The sequence below is a fragment of the Ischnura elegans genome, chromosome 1 (assembly GCF_921293095.1).
Source record: "Ischnura elegans chromosome 1, ioIscEleg1.1, whole genome shotgun sequence".
NCBI classification, from domain to species: Eukaryota; Metazoa; Arthropoda; class Insecta; order Odonata; family Coenagrionidae; genus Ischnura; species Ischnura elegans.
The window spans coordinates 163,335,100-163,349,864 of NC_060246.1; the positions used below are offsets into that span (position 1 = coordinate 163,335,100).

Consider the following 14,765-nt stretch of genomic DNA (forward strand, 5'->3'; position numbering starts at 1 on the left):
ATGGCCTAAAAACTTTGCTTCAGAAAGGCCAAGGCATATTTCTCATTCAATGTAAGTCAAAACAAATTATTGGACCCCACTCATTACTAAATTTCCATGTTCTGGCATGTATTAAAGGAGGGCATGGTAGAGTTCCATGAAAATAAACGTGAAAATAATTTGTTTCTTTCCCAGGGAATGGTGGCTGTGAATGTTCCTAGGGCTTCCCATGGGGTTAGGGCTTCCATTTCTTAATCGTTGGCACATTAATGGCAGATGTCTGGTTTCTCTGGTTAGTGGGCCCTTTCCGCTTCAATGGCGTTAAGGTGTTTTACCCCAACCCTTTCCCTACCCCAGAGGCGCCGCCGGGCTCCTATCGCGGCTCCTTCCTTTCCTCCCCCTCCCCGGGTGATCGGGCGAATCAGCACGATTGCTGGGTCCCGGCCCCGGTGCGTTGCAGGGCTCCCCTGAGCCCTCATTCTCTCTCGATCCTCAGCGGGCTGGTTGATGAAAATCTGTTCAACCAGCCCAAAGGACGATGAAAAAGTGTTTCATCACAACGTCGGCAGAGATGGAGTGCCTAGACCGGTGGGGAGCATGGGAGACATCCACAGCCAAAATCAGCTAAAATAAACAAGGTTTGAATTCTTGGAAATATACCCTCCCTTTCCTCTACTTAGTTTAGAATACTTCTCTTAGATGGCGTGACAGTACCTAACTTATCAAGGCCCGTAAGAAGTTCTTCGAGTATAGAGATTACGATTAATTCAACATTATTTCAACTTATCATAGCCTTCCCCATTTCAGTAACTCTCATTGAACGCTCTTTTTGGTTGAAACTTGAAAGTGCCCCTAATTAGCTCGCACTCCGAGTATCCCACCTGCATCGGCTGCTCCACGCCTTGGCCCCTTGGCGCGCGCAGTCGCGAATGAGACCAATGGAATGTTGTTTTTTAGTTTACCTTATCTCTTGAATGCTTAAAACGGCCGAAACAACCCGTTGCGGAGATAATCTTTGAACTAAGTGGCAGGTATTGATGAATACCCGAAAATTATAATATTTCTTGTGAATTTTGTGCTCTTTCCGAATTAAGAGAATAGCTTATTGACATTGTCAATATAGTCAACCTCCACTAACCTATCGAAAATTGTGGCGGTGTGGAGGCGAGCATTACTGATGTAAATGTGTTATGGTCTCTCTTTTTACGCCATGTATCATGTCATTACTCTCGTGGTCCTTTGGTGAAAATATACCGGGGCGTTCCATGTGCCACTCACTGTGTGCACTCACAGTGGTGGAATTGTTATCTTTACAGAGTTGACATGATACACGGACCCGAGTTGATGTGTGAATGCTTAATCGATGTAGGTGGACAGAACGATGCATGTACTAATGCATGAACCGTATCAGAGCATGTGCTATTTACTGTTCATGCATTCGTGCAAGTTGTTGGTTCGTTTTCGCGTTAATGCATATATGACTGTACTTCTTGTGTATGAATGTACTGTTGTAGGTAAGCCTTGTAGGTCCACCCCACACTATGCCAATCGTGAGCCGAACGCAGGGCCGGGTGTCACGGTGTACTCAATGTAGTCACTTGGTTTGAGTTAAATTTATGATGTTCTGTGACAGTTAGCTGAACTTTGAAGGGCAATTGTCGAACCGTGAATGTACTTCAGTGACTGTTCACCGTGCTGTTCCACTGTTAACTGTACTGTTTCCGTAGGTGAATTTAGCTGTTCACTTTGATCCTGTTCAGTAAAGAGAAAGGCCCGAATAGCTGTGCCTGATAAATACTAAGGGTCATTATGAATTATACTTCTGAGGGATTAAAGTATGTGTTAAGTACATCATGATGGCACGTTTGATTCGTCCATTGTAATCGCTCAAGACTCAAGCTGTGCCTTGGTCATCCTTAATGCTCGAAAATATTAGCTATTTAACAAAGGTAGCCTAGACATCTAATAACCATAATGACGAACTTCTGCAATTATGTTAGCTCTAGACAAGCCTTTAGAAGGTGCCTTAAAATTAAACTTAATTTTTATATTTACTGTACATTACACAAAACAGTTTTGTTATTATATCTGGTACATAGCTATTCATTACCAACATTTTTACCTGAATTAATTGGTGGTGTATTCTTCTGTAACTACAATTTTACTTTCTATGGAGGCTGTATTGATGATTAAAGTTGCTTGTGTGGCCTGTGACCTTACAATATGATGAAAAGTTGACGGAAAAACCCTCAAGCCATATGAAAGTTTCACATCGCAATAAAAATTTAACAATCTTAGATGTGGTCCATCCAGATTTTGAGCGTGGCAGTCATCAAGAAAATAATTCACTATTTCATGCAGATGTTTGAATGGCTCATTCCTCCAAGAAAAAATGCACATTTCCTAGAGCTTATTCCAAAACATCTTTGTCATCAAAATAGTATTTTCTCTGCATTTGAAGGCTGTTGTTGTATTAGATGGAATGAGAGAGTGAAAATTTCTAAAATGGAAGTAGAAGAGGTGTCTTTCAAGTCCCACTCAAGTTCATAGGTTTCATATTCATATGAACATCTTTCTTAATTAGTGTGTTATGCAGGGGATACATATTATCATACATTGCATACACCAACACATAATTTGCATATTGATATGCAATGCCTTTTGCAAGTTCTGCGGATTAACTCATCAGAACCTCTGGGACACTAGGTGTGGTAACTATGTAAAGGCCATTCAGAGCAGTGCAGTTACCCAGACACCACCATCCATGAGCTCCCATTGCATTGATTCTGACTTGCAACACCACTATTCACGTATCAAGCCACGTGTCCATTATTAGTCAGAAGGAACTTCTCACTTGGCTGCTCTGAAAATGAGGACCTTTCCCAATTAACGCTTGGATATGATGGCCACCAATGTCCGAGAAACCTATGTATCTCACTCCCACTGGTGGTGTTATGCACCTCATTCTTTACTCTTTTGGTAATAAATGGTTTGCAACTATGTAACTGTGTAGTATTTGATGTGACCAACACTTCCTATATTTCCAGTCATGATTTTCTTGTATCTTACCTTCACTTTGAGAGAAATCTCATCCTACAGATTTTCATTGGGCCTTAGTTAAAGTGAGGTGAGACCTTGGTTAAAATTCGGTCATTCATTGCACAACTGATATCCTAGGATATAGGTTCGTATGTGCTGCAGCCCTCAAATTCTTCCTTTCCAAAGTCACTTTCGTCATGTTCTTCTTCCTTGTTTCTTTTGTCTGTCACAAATTTCTTTAATTTGGTGGACTTTTCCTTTAATGATTACCTCCACTTTGTATCTCACTCAATTGCTGCCTTAGTTCCATCTGTGAGTCAACCTCTTGCGTACGGTGCTCTGCTCTTCCACTTCTTCTCCTGTTCTTTGCTGTGCCTCCTCATTATCCTCCCATTTGATCATAAGAACCCCTTGGCAGCACCATGTCCTAAGGTTCCATTCTTTTCTGATAGGCTGTCTATGTTCCATATCCATAGGGTGTTTATGCCCACATTAATGTTACCTTAGATCCAGTCTTATGGTCTTAGAACCTTCTGAATTTGAATGCCAAATTAGCTTTCACAACAGCATTCATTCATTTTATTTGCCAAGAGATCAATTACATCAATGTGCATTGTTATAAGGCACGCCAAGAAAATTGCCCATGTCCAATAATTACATAATATAAAAATACCTTAATTATATATACAATGAGATAATACACCGCATCACAGCATATCTGTTATTTAGCTAGTACATATGAGAAAAAATTGATTGCCATGTCTTATTTTTCAGCTTCAGCGATTAGGATGGACGTTTTGGGGCCGAGGGAGACTGGGAAGTTTGTGTCGACTCATGCCAAGAGTGTGACAGTCAATCAAGAAGGAATCAAAGACGTGACCAAGGAGGTGGGCGTACTTAATTGAAATTGTAGAGCCCATGCAGCAGTGGTGGATGCAGAAAAAATTCAATGGGGGGGAGATGCAAAAGACATCTTGAGCTACCTTTACTTTTATCATAATAAAAAAATAATCAAGGCACATGCAAAGTTTAAGAAAGTGTTATTCTAACTCATTATACTCATGTACAAGAAAATGCCATCTTATGATATGAAACATGTACAATTATGGTTCTGCAATGTTCGGCTATGCGGACGGCCCCAAAAAGGGGGGGTGTGCGCACCCTCTTGTGTATGTATCCACCACTGCCATGCAGACCACCTAGTTGTGTAATTACAATTCATTTGAGTGATTTCTCTCTGGAACCAGGTCATTGCATTCACATCAAAGCAGAAACTTGAATTGAACTCATCTGCTGGGCCCGACAACCTCCTGCCCAAAGCAACAGACGAGGATGCTGCCGATTTCCTCTTCGTCACGGACGTGATGAATTTTTGCTTTTGGCCAGATAAGGATCAGCCCAAGTGGAATGTGAGCTGGAATGGCAGGAGCTACACTGGTTACTATGCGCTCTGTGCCGCTCTGATGAAGGGCCGGCAGGTAATTTAATTATCTATGTACTCTGCAGTTAACATTTGTGGCAAGTTCAAACTATTTGGTTACTAGCATGCAGATCCTCTTTTATGTAAAGGTAATTCAATGAGCAATGAACCCTCAGGGTATCAGATTTTGGTCAAAATTTGTGTGGGTAGACTTTTGCCTCTGATTAAACATCCTTAGATTGATATGTAATATCGGCTAGGGGGGCATGAGGGCACATGCCCCCCCAGACCCTACCTGTAATAAATATGGAAGATTTTAATACGGTCCCATTATCATTGCGTTCATTTATTACGAGGTATCCTTGTGCCCCCACAAAACAAAATCCTGGATACGGCCTTGCTTGTGCCCCCCCCCCCCCCCAGAAAGAAATCCTGGATCCGCCTCTGATATGTATATAATGACCAATTTACCCTTATGGACTCAGATTTTGAACAAAATTTGTGTGGATATGGATCTTATCATTCCAAGACCATACGCCGAAAAAGTTCCTTTAATCATACATATATTGTTTGTATGTATCTTGGCTTTTAGTTATCATTGAGCAGTGAATTATAGGTTATTGTAATGTGTAGTCTTTGCTTAATTGTTAATGTTTGTTCTGTGTGTGAATTTAGAGACAAGATAAATGAGCCTGTATCTAGTTACTGCAAGAAGAATACCCATTTCTTTTTGGCCATATGCGAGAGAGCTTTGGTGAAAATCTTCAAATGTAGATTCAGTAGGATAAAGATGGCAAAACCGTTGATTATAATAATATAGGAAGCAAACGCGTTTGTCTACCACTTGAAAGTGGTAGATGTACGTTTGTGCATTACAGATGATGCTATGCATGATTTGAACTGAGGAACTCTTTGAAGAACCAAAGAAAGAAATCATTATTGGAATAGCTAAACAGCTATGTTTGATAAATATTTGTTGTTGCTCTGAAGATCCTCACCTCCATAATCTCATCTGTCAGAGCAGGAAGGTCTCGGCCGGCTTGGTGGCCATCCCCTGTGCTCTCGAGACAAGCCACCTTGTGAGGGGCCCGTTGGCATAAAATGGGTGGAGAGCACAGAACTTTGGAAGCTAATATCTTTGCTCAAATGCCTTCTTGACTTTTAAAATTTCACAATTGTGCTTTTATTATCGAGCTCTACTACTACCCAACCAATTTTGACAGCTAACTCCCAATGCATGTGAAAAATTCCTCTACAGTAAGAAAAAGTCTAGGTACATGTATCTCTCTCCAAATTATCTAACTCTGTTAATGAATTTTCACTTCATTTATCCATACATGTATGCATCTGTAAATTTAACCAGTATTTTATCTATTTAGTTTTTGAATAATTGCTGGTGTATCTAATTTTTTTGTTCCACAGCAATTTTTTATTGACTTACTGTACATAGGTATCTAAATTAGTGTACACATTGCTTTTTGATATTATGGTAAAAAAATTATTATTATTGCTGTTTTATGCTCCATTGTGCCACCGCATGTTTTGAAATAGGAGAACATTCCTGTCACAGACCCCAAGTTCTACTCGGTGATAACAGAGGAGCAGCTGGGCAAAATGCTGCGGCCAGAGGAGGGAAGTGGTCCGGTGCCATTGTTGCCAGAGAGGGTGGCAGCCCTGAGACAAGCCGGAGCCACCCTCATCAAGAAGTATGGGGGCACATTCAGGGCGTGCATCAAAGAGGCGAACCGGAGTGCACAAGCTCTCGTCAAGCTGATTGTGCGTGAGTTCCCATCTTTCCGGGACGAGGCGACATATAGCGGCCGCACAGGTGGGTGATGCAAAGAGTTTGGTTTGTTGTTTTGCCCTGAGCTAACTTTATATATAATCGAACCATGTTTAGATGGTTAGTCGCGTGTGAGTGTGATCATGATGCAATGCAATCAAGACTATTCCAAATTCCATTTTGATCGAAGTCATTGAATTCAATTTCCACCTCACCTTTTGTGCTTTTCTGCAATTTTCTTTGATTTTTCGGTGATTCCACAAAATGTAAGTAGCTGTTCTCATAGGCCATACTGTTTTAATCATTGGAATTGTGGAGTATTCCTTAGGGGTAATGGAGAAGATTCTATTATTGTTTATTGATTTTAACCCCTTATAGCCCAGAGCTCCTTTCTGGAGACATCAAATTAACAAAAAGTTTCACTCTGAAAACTTGAAAATTTTGCACTCAATCGTAATTATCGTGGCAGCTAAATATTCCATCATTACCATGTGCACCACAAAATAATGCGTGGTTTAGATACATCCTAAATAGAGCAGAAATTTAAAAAATTTTTGATGTTGATTAGAAGCAACATTGGGTCATAATGGGTTAACTTGCTTTATGGCTTCATATGCATCACATATCTGACAAATAAATGAACACTTTCCAGTTTTCTCTTGCCAGATATTGATTAATTTTTGCGTAGGAAGTGGGGGACGTGCACTTATAGCCATGAATGAATACATATATTGCGGTTTATGTTTATGGGGTGAGAATGTACAGAAAGGGGTTACATATTCATGAAGCGAATCACTGGAGAATCCTATCTTAGCTGTAGGTCAAACTATTCATTTGGTCATACTCTGAAATGGAGCAGTTCCATGAAGCATTTCTTGATGATTCATTTGTCCTGTAAAGCATAAAAACTTCATTTTTTTTCTTGAATGTTAAGTACGTCTTAATTATTTTGAGGGATCAGAAGGGGTTAACTAATGCATAAATAGTTCTTGCCTACTTTTCTCTGACTACCTGGAATGTTTTTTATCTTAACGGAGATCACTTTGTTTTTGTTTTTTTGTCTTTGATTTCTATTCTACATTTCTGTATTTGGTGCAGTCTTCTTTAAATCTCAGTCATTAGTGGTGATTGAACACTCAAAACTGAATTAGGGCATGTAGAAATAAGATGAGTACTGGGAGTTGTCAACCTCATTGAAAAACATCTTACTCGTGAATTCAGCATTTTTCCACTCTATCTGTGAATGTAGACAAAGATTCACAATTGTTTGTGTTGTGAATCTCTAACAACAAGGTTTCGAAACTGTCGTGAATCTTTGTCAACACGTGCAGATGGAGCCAGAAAATGCTGATTTCATCCATTCAACACCACGGAAACCTGCGAACAAACAACACCTTTCTCATCATTGGTGGTACTATCTGTACATCTCAGTTAGTCAACCTGGAGTTAGATGTCACCAAAGTGTAAAAGAGGGAGGGCGGGCATAATAATGAGCAACCTTTCAAAATGGAAAGCAACAACAACAGGTCGTTGCCTCAGGTCATTTGCCTGTACACATCTCAAACTATTCTTTTCAGAAATATCCCCTGCATTTAACAATAGGATCGTGCATGATTTTGAATGGAAATGCCTTGATGGCATTGTGGTATTTTAGCACATCAAAAGAATTCGTGGGATGAAATTGTAGGGTACATTGAAATGGACGGAGGAATGCCGTGGTGTCGCTGATGGACCTCTTCTGTTGCAGTGTCATTTTACAAGAGGGCGCAGATCCTCGTGGGAGACATTTGGCTGCTGTATGACGGGAAAGGCCTCGGCGAATTCTCCGACATTGATGAGCTTACTGTGTTTGCCGACTATCGAGTCCCTCAGGTCCTAGTGCACTTCAATGCCCTGCAGTATTCAGACGAACTCATGGAGAGACTGAGGAAGGGTAAGTATTCTTATTTAATTGGTCAGGCTAAACTAGATGATACATATAAGATTATAAGTGGAAGATTATACATTTTTCTTGGAACAAAGCTGGAGAAGCAAGTGCGTGATTGTTGATGTGATCACTGTGGCTAGCGTGATATTCTTGAGAAGTGCACCATTTTTCTCCCTTAGTGAGACTACCGCTGAGAATACATAATAATGGCTGTTTTCCAGTCTGCAATCCTTTTTTATTGTTTTGTTTATTTTTACATACCCCATAAACAGCTCACAATGGTCTTTACTGTCCGTCACCTCAATCTGAAGGCTGTCTCCACTGTAACTCGACAAATGGGTTGTGTGGGAAAAGCAAGAGTCGTCTACCTCAGCTCTTTCCTCTTTTAAGATGTCGTCTCCTTTGAATACCTCCTGCACCACTGCGTGGTCGACCTGCATTATAGCTGCCGTAACTGTTGTGCTGGAATGTGAGAATCTATGCATGGGCCGAGGCAAAAATTACTGTCAGGATCCATCACTAAATATATTCTTCAAGTCGTTCAATAATAATAATACATAAGGTAGTCTTAAGATTTTACTCCAAAATTTTACAAAGATGAAAGAAATGTCATGAAAAAATACAATATAGTATTAATAATTGTATGGACACAAAGAAATGAATATGAATTCTGAGATGGAAAATTCATTCACAGAATTAAATATAATTCTCATCCTGAAGTAGAATTTTTATATTTCTTTTAAATAACACAACAGTGTGATTAGCTCTCTAATGACTCAGTAGGAAGTTTATAGCTGCAGGGGCGCAGCTAGGAATTAAGGCTGGGGTGGGTTTAGGTGCAACTAATACCGGGGTGTGTGGGGGTATGGAATACCCACTAAGATAAGTGGTAGGTACAAGATTAATAAATTGCAGAAATTTTAGATAAATGGTTCAAAATGGTGAGTTTTACGGCTTTCTGAGGGACAATCTATTATTCCCTACACTTTTCTATTAGTAATATCAATCCAATTAAGTAAAATGGATTAAACTTAAAAATTTCTCTGAGTGCTGGGGGGGGGGGGGTTTCATCCCCCAAAACCCCCCCTTGCTGCGCCTATGTATAGTAGATTCTGAGGCTCAAGTCACATGGGCTTAACTTTGATCTGGTAGTCCTAATTGAAAGATGATCTAAATTATTCCTATATCAAGTTTTAATTGTGAGCATCAAAATTAGGTATGAACATGTCCAGATTGTGATGTGAAACATCAACATTAATTATAAATAGACACAGGGCAGTGGGAGAATGTCGAGTACTTTAAACATAGGCTTTAAGGGAGCATCATTAGCCTATCTTGCCGTGATTCATCTTGCACGTTTTTGGAGCTCATCTCCTCATTCTCCCAGAGGAAGCATGAGATGATGAGCCCCAGAAAATTACATTGTATGACCTGGGCAAATATAAAATGCCGCAATACAAATTGTAAGTAAGTTGAATATTTATGTGTACAATGTGGTGTAAATGGTGTTGTGATGACGTTTCAGATGAGGTGCTCCCCAACGGCAGTGCCGAGGAAGTGGAGATCCGAGGTTGTACCATTGAAGCTGTCGAGAGGATCACGGCTGCGGTCCGTGAGCATTTCAAGGGTGACCATGGGTTTAATGGAATTTCAAATGCAACGCAAGTTGATCACTTCCTCTGGAATTACAGGAGAGAGCATGCAGACAAATTGGAATGTGTCCCATTTCACAAAACCAGGTGTATTTACTATTGATATAGGCATTTGTGATGACGCCGTGCTTTTTGACTTTCCTATACTTCTGAGAGATTCCAATAAAAGTTTATGGAGATGAACATTGCTACTTTCTTTTCTTTCATGATTTCTACCTAATTATTGAAATCATTTACATTTTGTTGTGAATTCCTGTAAGAAACATGTACATGTAAATGTTTGATTTTGTTGAGACCCTCTCTTTTTAGCTAACCTCCATTGGAAATGAATTAATGCAATTTATACCCTACCCTTAATTTGAAATTGGAGTATTTGGTGAAATTTGTTTCCAATGAGGGTTTTGAAAACAAGACAAATCAATGTGTGCTAAAAATTTTGTAGCATCTTTGATTAGGTATCGTTCGATTATGTACAAGCTGAGGATGCAGTGTGACATCCAACATGCGTTACCACTCCTCTTATGTTGGATTGTGTTTGACTCTGTGCACAAAAAGAGTCAAGCATGGATATGCCCTTAGTCTCTGTTGAAGGAGACCACGGCAAAGGAGGACAGTCGCCTTAATGAGGTGTTCCTACTCCCATGTACTTGGCCAGCTCCCTTGTTGAATAGCTGCCCCCGTTAATTATGCACGCATGAATACACTCACCAATGCCAGTGCAATGCTGTTGTGAACAGTGGTGGATACAGATGGGGGGTGCGCGCTCCCCCCCCCCCCTTGTGGGCCCACCTGCATTGCCAAACATGCAGAACCACAATTATAACTTTTTTATATCATAAGATAGGCATTGTCTTATATGTGTGTGTCATAAATTTAATTAAAATTTTTACTTAAACTCTGCACGTGACTTATTTTTTAACAGGATAAAAGTAAAGGTAACTCAAGATATCTTTTGTGGCCCCCCCTCGAGTTTTTTCTGTATCCGCTACTGGTTGTGAATGCCATAATATGGTCATGCATTAGGCTCTTGCCACATTAATCACTTAAAGTTTGTCATGAAGTTCTCTGGGTAAGTCATTTACCCTCTAGTGCAAGACTGCTCTTTGCTGATCCTCCATCTCTTCTTCTTTCTCAATGCTGTTTGCCTCCTCCATCCATTGTGCAGTGCTGTGCTATGAAAATTGAGTACGGCTCCACTGTTAGAACCATTAACCTTGGAGCCCTATGAGGCAAACTGCATTGTACCATGCTGGAATGGAAACTTAGTTGCATCTCAAGGTGTACTTCAAGGTATTTCAAATTCACAGCACTTGACAAAATGTATGCCTGGAAGAAGCGTGAGAGCCTGGGCTTATCTTGGACGAAACCGTATAACCGATATGGGTAATGTTGAGAAAAATATGGTCGTTGTGGTTATGCAACTCTTGCAATGCTTTACTTGGCTATTATGACTGTCCCCTACATTCATGTATGTAAGCTGTATTTCCATTAGGGGCTAGTGAATGTCAACAACGATGAAGGGGGACCTCGAACAAAACAATCGGAATGGATATTGGAGGATTTAAAATAAATGAACTATGCAGGCAAGTGAGAAAGGTAAGGCCATACGATAACTAATTGTAAGTGGAGAGTTGTATGAAATCAATCTGAGGATTGTTGACCGATGAAAAAGACGCTAATTACTTATTCAGCTCCTTGCGACTCGCGCACGATTTGGAGGTGATAAATCATTGCCTTTGACAAAAATCACGTACGTCCTACCACTAGCCTAGATCTTCTGAAATTCGCATATGGTGCGTATAACCTCCTATCTCATTCAAATATTATTAGCAAATTTCATTCGACATTTGCTTAGGCCCGGAACTTACAGAGAAAATTAGAAACAAAATTTTGTAATTGTAAATTATTAATACGAGTCAATTGTTTAATTTCGGAAACCTGCAGTCATTTGTTTATTAAGTGACAAACGTGATCAAAACTTGCGCGAGATACAGAGGAGACCGATGGGCGTGTGGAAGAAGATAAATATAGATAATATTCAGTGCTGTGGGCGATTATGTTTCTTGATGGAGAGGGGTTAACAGTTACGGTGTAGCCGATCAAACCTCAAATATTGCATTGTCGTACGCATATAATATTTACTCGTATGCTTATCCTTATCAATTGTTTATGAACATAGTACATTCGCGTACGCTGTACTTTGCTGTCTACGTCCTTCTGCCGGTCTTTCGTGAATCATCTGAAAGGTGAAAATCATCCGTTACAGTTTTCTAATTTGTGGTCATGTGTTGGATCCAGGCATTTGTGAATAATGTATTGTGCTTGAAGATGAAAATTGACGATTAAGTCAGCTGGAGATCACTCGGTCGGGTTCTTCTACTATTAATGAATAGCTGATGTGGGGATTCTTTGTTAAGTACTCCTCTTACTCATTCTCAGTAAAAATGAAAATAATATGGTTTGCTGTAGTTCTTCATTTGGTGTTCTTGGCGTCCGTGTTCGATATACACTTCACAACTTCCATAGTCCATGGAATAACTGCTCAGAAAAATGTTTTTCCTCCTCCTGCGAAGCGGCTTGTATTATTTGTAGCGGATGGGATGAGAGCCGACACGTTTTACCGTCTTGCAGCTAACAAAACCATCGCACCTGTGCTAAGGTAATTTTTCTTGTAGACGGCGACTTATTTAATTCATATCAATACCTATGTTGAAATATCTATTCCAACTTGGGCCTAAGGTAAACATGAATTCATGCTCACCGTCAGAACAAAAATAATGGGCAGATACAATGGTTGGTAAAGGATGAAAAATAGCTTAAACCACTCCATAGAAACATGTCTAGAATCTGATTTTGGCTTTTTTCTGCCTTCCACCCTGTAGCAGTGTTGTAGTATATGTTTTTTTCTGCTGGGTAGTAAATGAAGGAATTTTGGGAGAATGTGCACTCACATAGCAGAAATACGTCTCTGAGACGTCTCGAATATTACATGTTACGTCTCAGAGACATTCTGAGAGCTTCAGAGACATCTCTGAGACTTCTCTGAGATGTCACTTTGTCCACAAAAATGGTCTCTGAGATTTCTCATGAGACTTAGTACTGTGGTATGCCTTAAATTAAGGCAAAAAATAATTAAATGCGAATTATACAGTTATGGCCTACTTTTCTCGATCATTTTTGGCGACAAATTTTGTGATGGATGACCCTTTGAAAATGAGAAACCCATATTAAATTTCGCGATTTTAATAATCAAAACTGCAGAATTGCACCGAAAAATATATATGGAAGGCATTGATGGCGTTTGAATACGTTTGAAAAAAAGAAATTCCTGAACGTCTCACGATTACATCTCCTAGACATATGCGATATTCGAGACCATAGTGAGACATCTCTAAGAGGTTCGTTGCTATGTGGGCAATTGCTTTTAACAAGCATAGTGTTTAAATGAACGTAAATTTTCCAATTAGACTTGTATCTGTGTGCCAATAGGGCTGTGTGTGATATTATTGGGATTTCCAGGAACATCATGGAGGAGCGTGGCACGTGGGGAGTTTCACACACTCGAGTTCCCACTGAGTCTCGGCCAGGTCACGTCGCCCTCATCGCCGGATTGTATGAAGACCCTTCAGCAATCACCAAAGTGAGAGCAATATACTTGGTGTAGGTACTTATAGTTGCCAACGCACGCTCGGAAAAATAATACAAATGAGAAAGTTATTTCCTGTGTGAGTGGAATTGTTTTGTGTCTGCGCTCATTTAACCGTTTCTAACCCTTTAGCTGTTTCTGGGAGAAATCAAATTTCAAGATTTTCCATTTTGAAAAATTGAAAATTTTACGCTCAATGATAATTATCCTGGCAGCTAAATATTTTGTCATTACAATATACACTACAAAATAGTTTATAGTTTAGATATCTCCTAAATATAGCTGAAAGTTTGAACATTTTTGACGTTGCTTAGAAGCAACATTGGGTTATAAAGGGTTAATAGTATGGCAATTGGTGTTTGTGGCACTTGAGCAGCCAAGTGTTTTTCATTCTTTCCCCAATAAATTTTCACCTCATGCTCACAGTAGCCCATACTCGCGTTAAAGCTGTCAACAAGTGTGCTGGGCTCCTCTTGGCAGGAAGAGCCATGGCCACCAAGGAAGGGGCCCAATGAAGGTTGGGGTTACTACGGCAAAGAAATGCCTTAGAAGTGTACTCTTCGCGATGGCTGAGCAATGAAAGTTGACTAATACATGAGAATATATTATGAAGGTGATCATTAATATGGATTTCCTGTGCTAATATCATTTCAATGTACTTGCAATGCCTATTAGTTTGCATAGAAATTCATTTAAATTGTGCTTTTTAATTATATTGTTCTCTTTAATTTTATTTAATTGTGAAAGGTTTTGCTGATTCATGACTTTTCTAACATTGGCACTGTCATTCATCTACATACTACCCTGCTAGCCACCTAAAAAGGGGCGTGTGGCAGGAGGCGTTTGGACATACATGCTGTACACATACAAAAAGCAAATGCTCAAACAAAATTATGACTAGCATTTATTAAAGTCCATGCTACAACAAAACTCAGTACTATTCCACAAACTTTTATTTTAACAGTCAAAGGGTCTCTTTCTTGTTAAAATAAAAGTGGCCACAAACCACGATCTCATCTTCACCAAAGCCGACAAAGGTTCTAGTATCGTCATCCTCAACAAAAGTGATTACCTAACGAAGTGCTATGACTTTATCTCGACAAACGACTTCAAACTGCTGTACAAAGATCCTACCCCCATTTTTCAAAATAAACTTAAATCCACTGTGAACAGCTGCACCTCCTTACTCTCACCTCGGGAAAGGAGACGTCTTATTCAAATGAATCCATTGCCACCGAAAATGTACGGCTTACCAAAAACCCACAAGTATAACGTGCCCATACGCCCAAAGGTTTCCCATTTTTCTGCTCCCTCCCACC

General features: G+C 39.8%; 2 protein-coding genes across 7 annotated transcripts in view; both read left to right on the forward strand.

Annotated features, from left to right (window-relative positions):
* The first annotated feature begins 683 nt into the window (after window positions 1-683).
* On the forward strand, window positions 684-9,983 carry LOC124172955 (queuosine salvage protein). Of its 3 annotated transcripts, none has more exons than XM_046552493.1 (6): window positions 684-710; window positions 3,793-3,905; window positions 4,266-4,496; window positions 5,990-6,266; window positions 7,969-8,154; window positions 9,674-9,983. In XM_046552493.1, exons 2-6 carry the CDS (start codon window positions 3,807-3,809, stop codon window positions 9,901-9,903), a joined length of 1,023 nt encoding a protein of 340 aa, XP_046408449.1. In that variant the 5' UTR covers window positions 684-710; window positions 3,793-3,806; the 3' UTR covers window positions 9,904-9,983. The 3 variants fall into 3 exon arrangements, with proteins under 3 accessions (XP_046408449.1, XP_046408439.1, XP_046408443.1); XM_046552483.1 differs by lacking the exon at window positions 684-710 and adding an exon at window positions 717-987; XM_046552487.1 differs by lacking the exon at window positions 684-710 and adding an exon at window positions 718-1,010.
* A 1,775-nt stretch (window positions 9,984-11,758) lies between these two features.
* LOC124172970 (GPI ethanolamine phosphate transferase 1) overlaps window positions 11,759-14,765 on the forward strand; it is a 29,232-nt gene continuing 26,225 nt past the window's right edge. The window contains exons 1-3 of one of the 4 annotated variants that reach the window (XM_046552523.1): window positions 11,759-12,046; window positions 12,270-12,459; window positions 13,320-13,440. In XM_046552523.1, the coding sequence (XP_046408479.1) occupies window positions 12,401-12,459; window positions 13,320-13,440 (180 nt within the window). In that variant the 5' untranslated portion in view covers window positions 11,759-12,046; window positions 12,270-12,400. Of the gene's footprint in view, window positions 12,460-13,319; window positions 13,441-14,765 lie in introns of all 4 variants that reach the window. The other 3 variants (XM_046552510.1, XM_046552516.1, XM_046552502.1) reach the window with 3 other exon arrangements.

Bases quoted from the DNA above. Each gene is read 5' to 3' on its own strand.
- LOC124172955 (XM_046552483.1), top strand. From the start codon at position 954: ATGCTTAAAACGGCCGAAACAACCCGTTGCGGAG. The intron at 3,906-4,265 runs GTGGGCGTACTT...CTCTGGAACCAG, and splicing joins TCAAAGACGTGACCAAGGAG to GTCATTGCATTCACATCAAA. The intron at 8,155-9,673 runs GTAAGTATTCTT...ATGACGTTTCAG, and splicing joins CATGGAGAGACTGAGGAAGG to ATGAGGTGCTCCCCAACGGC.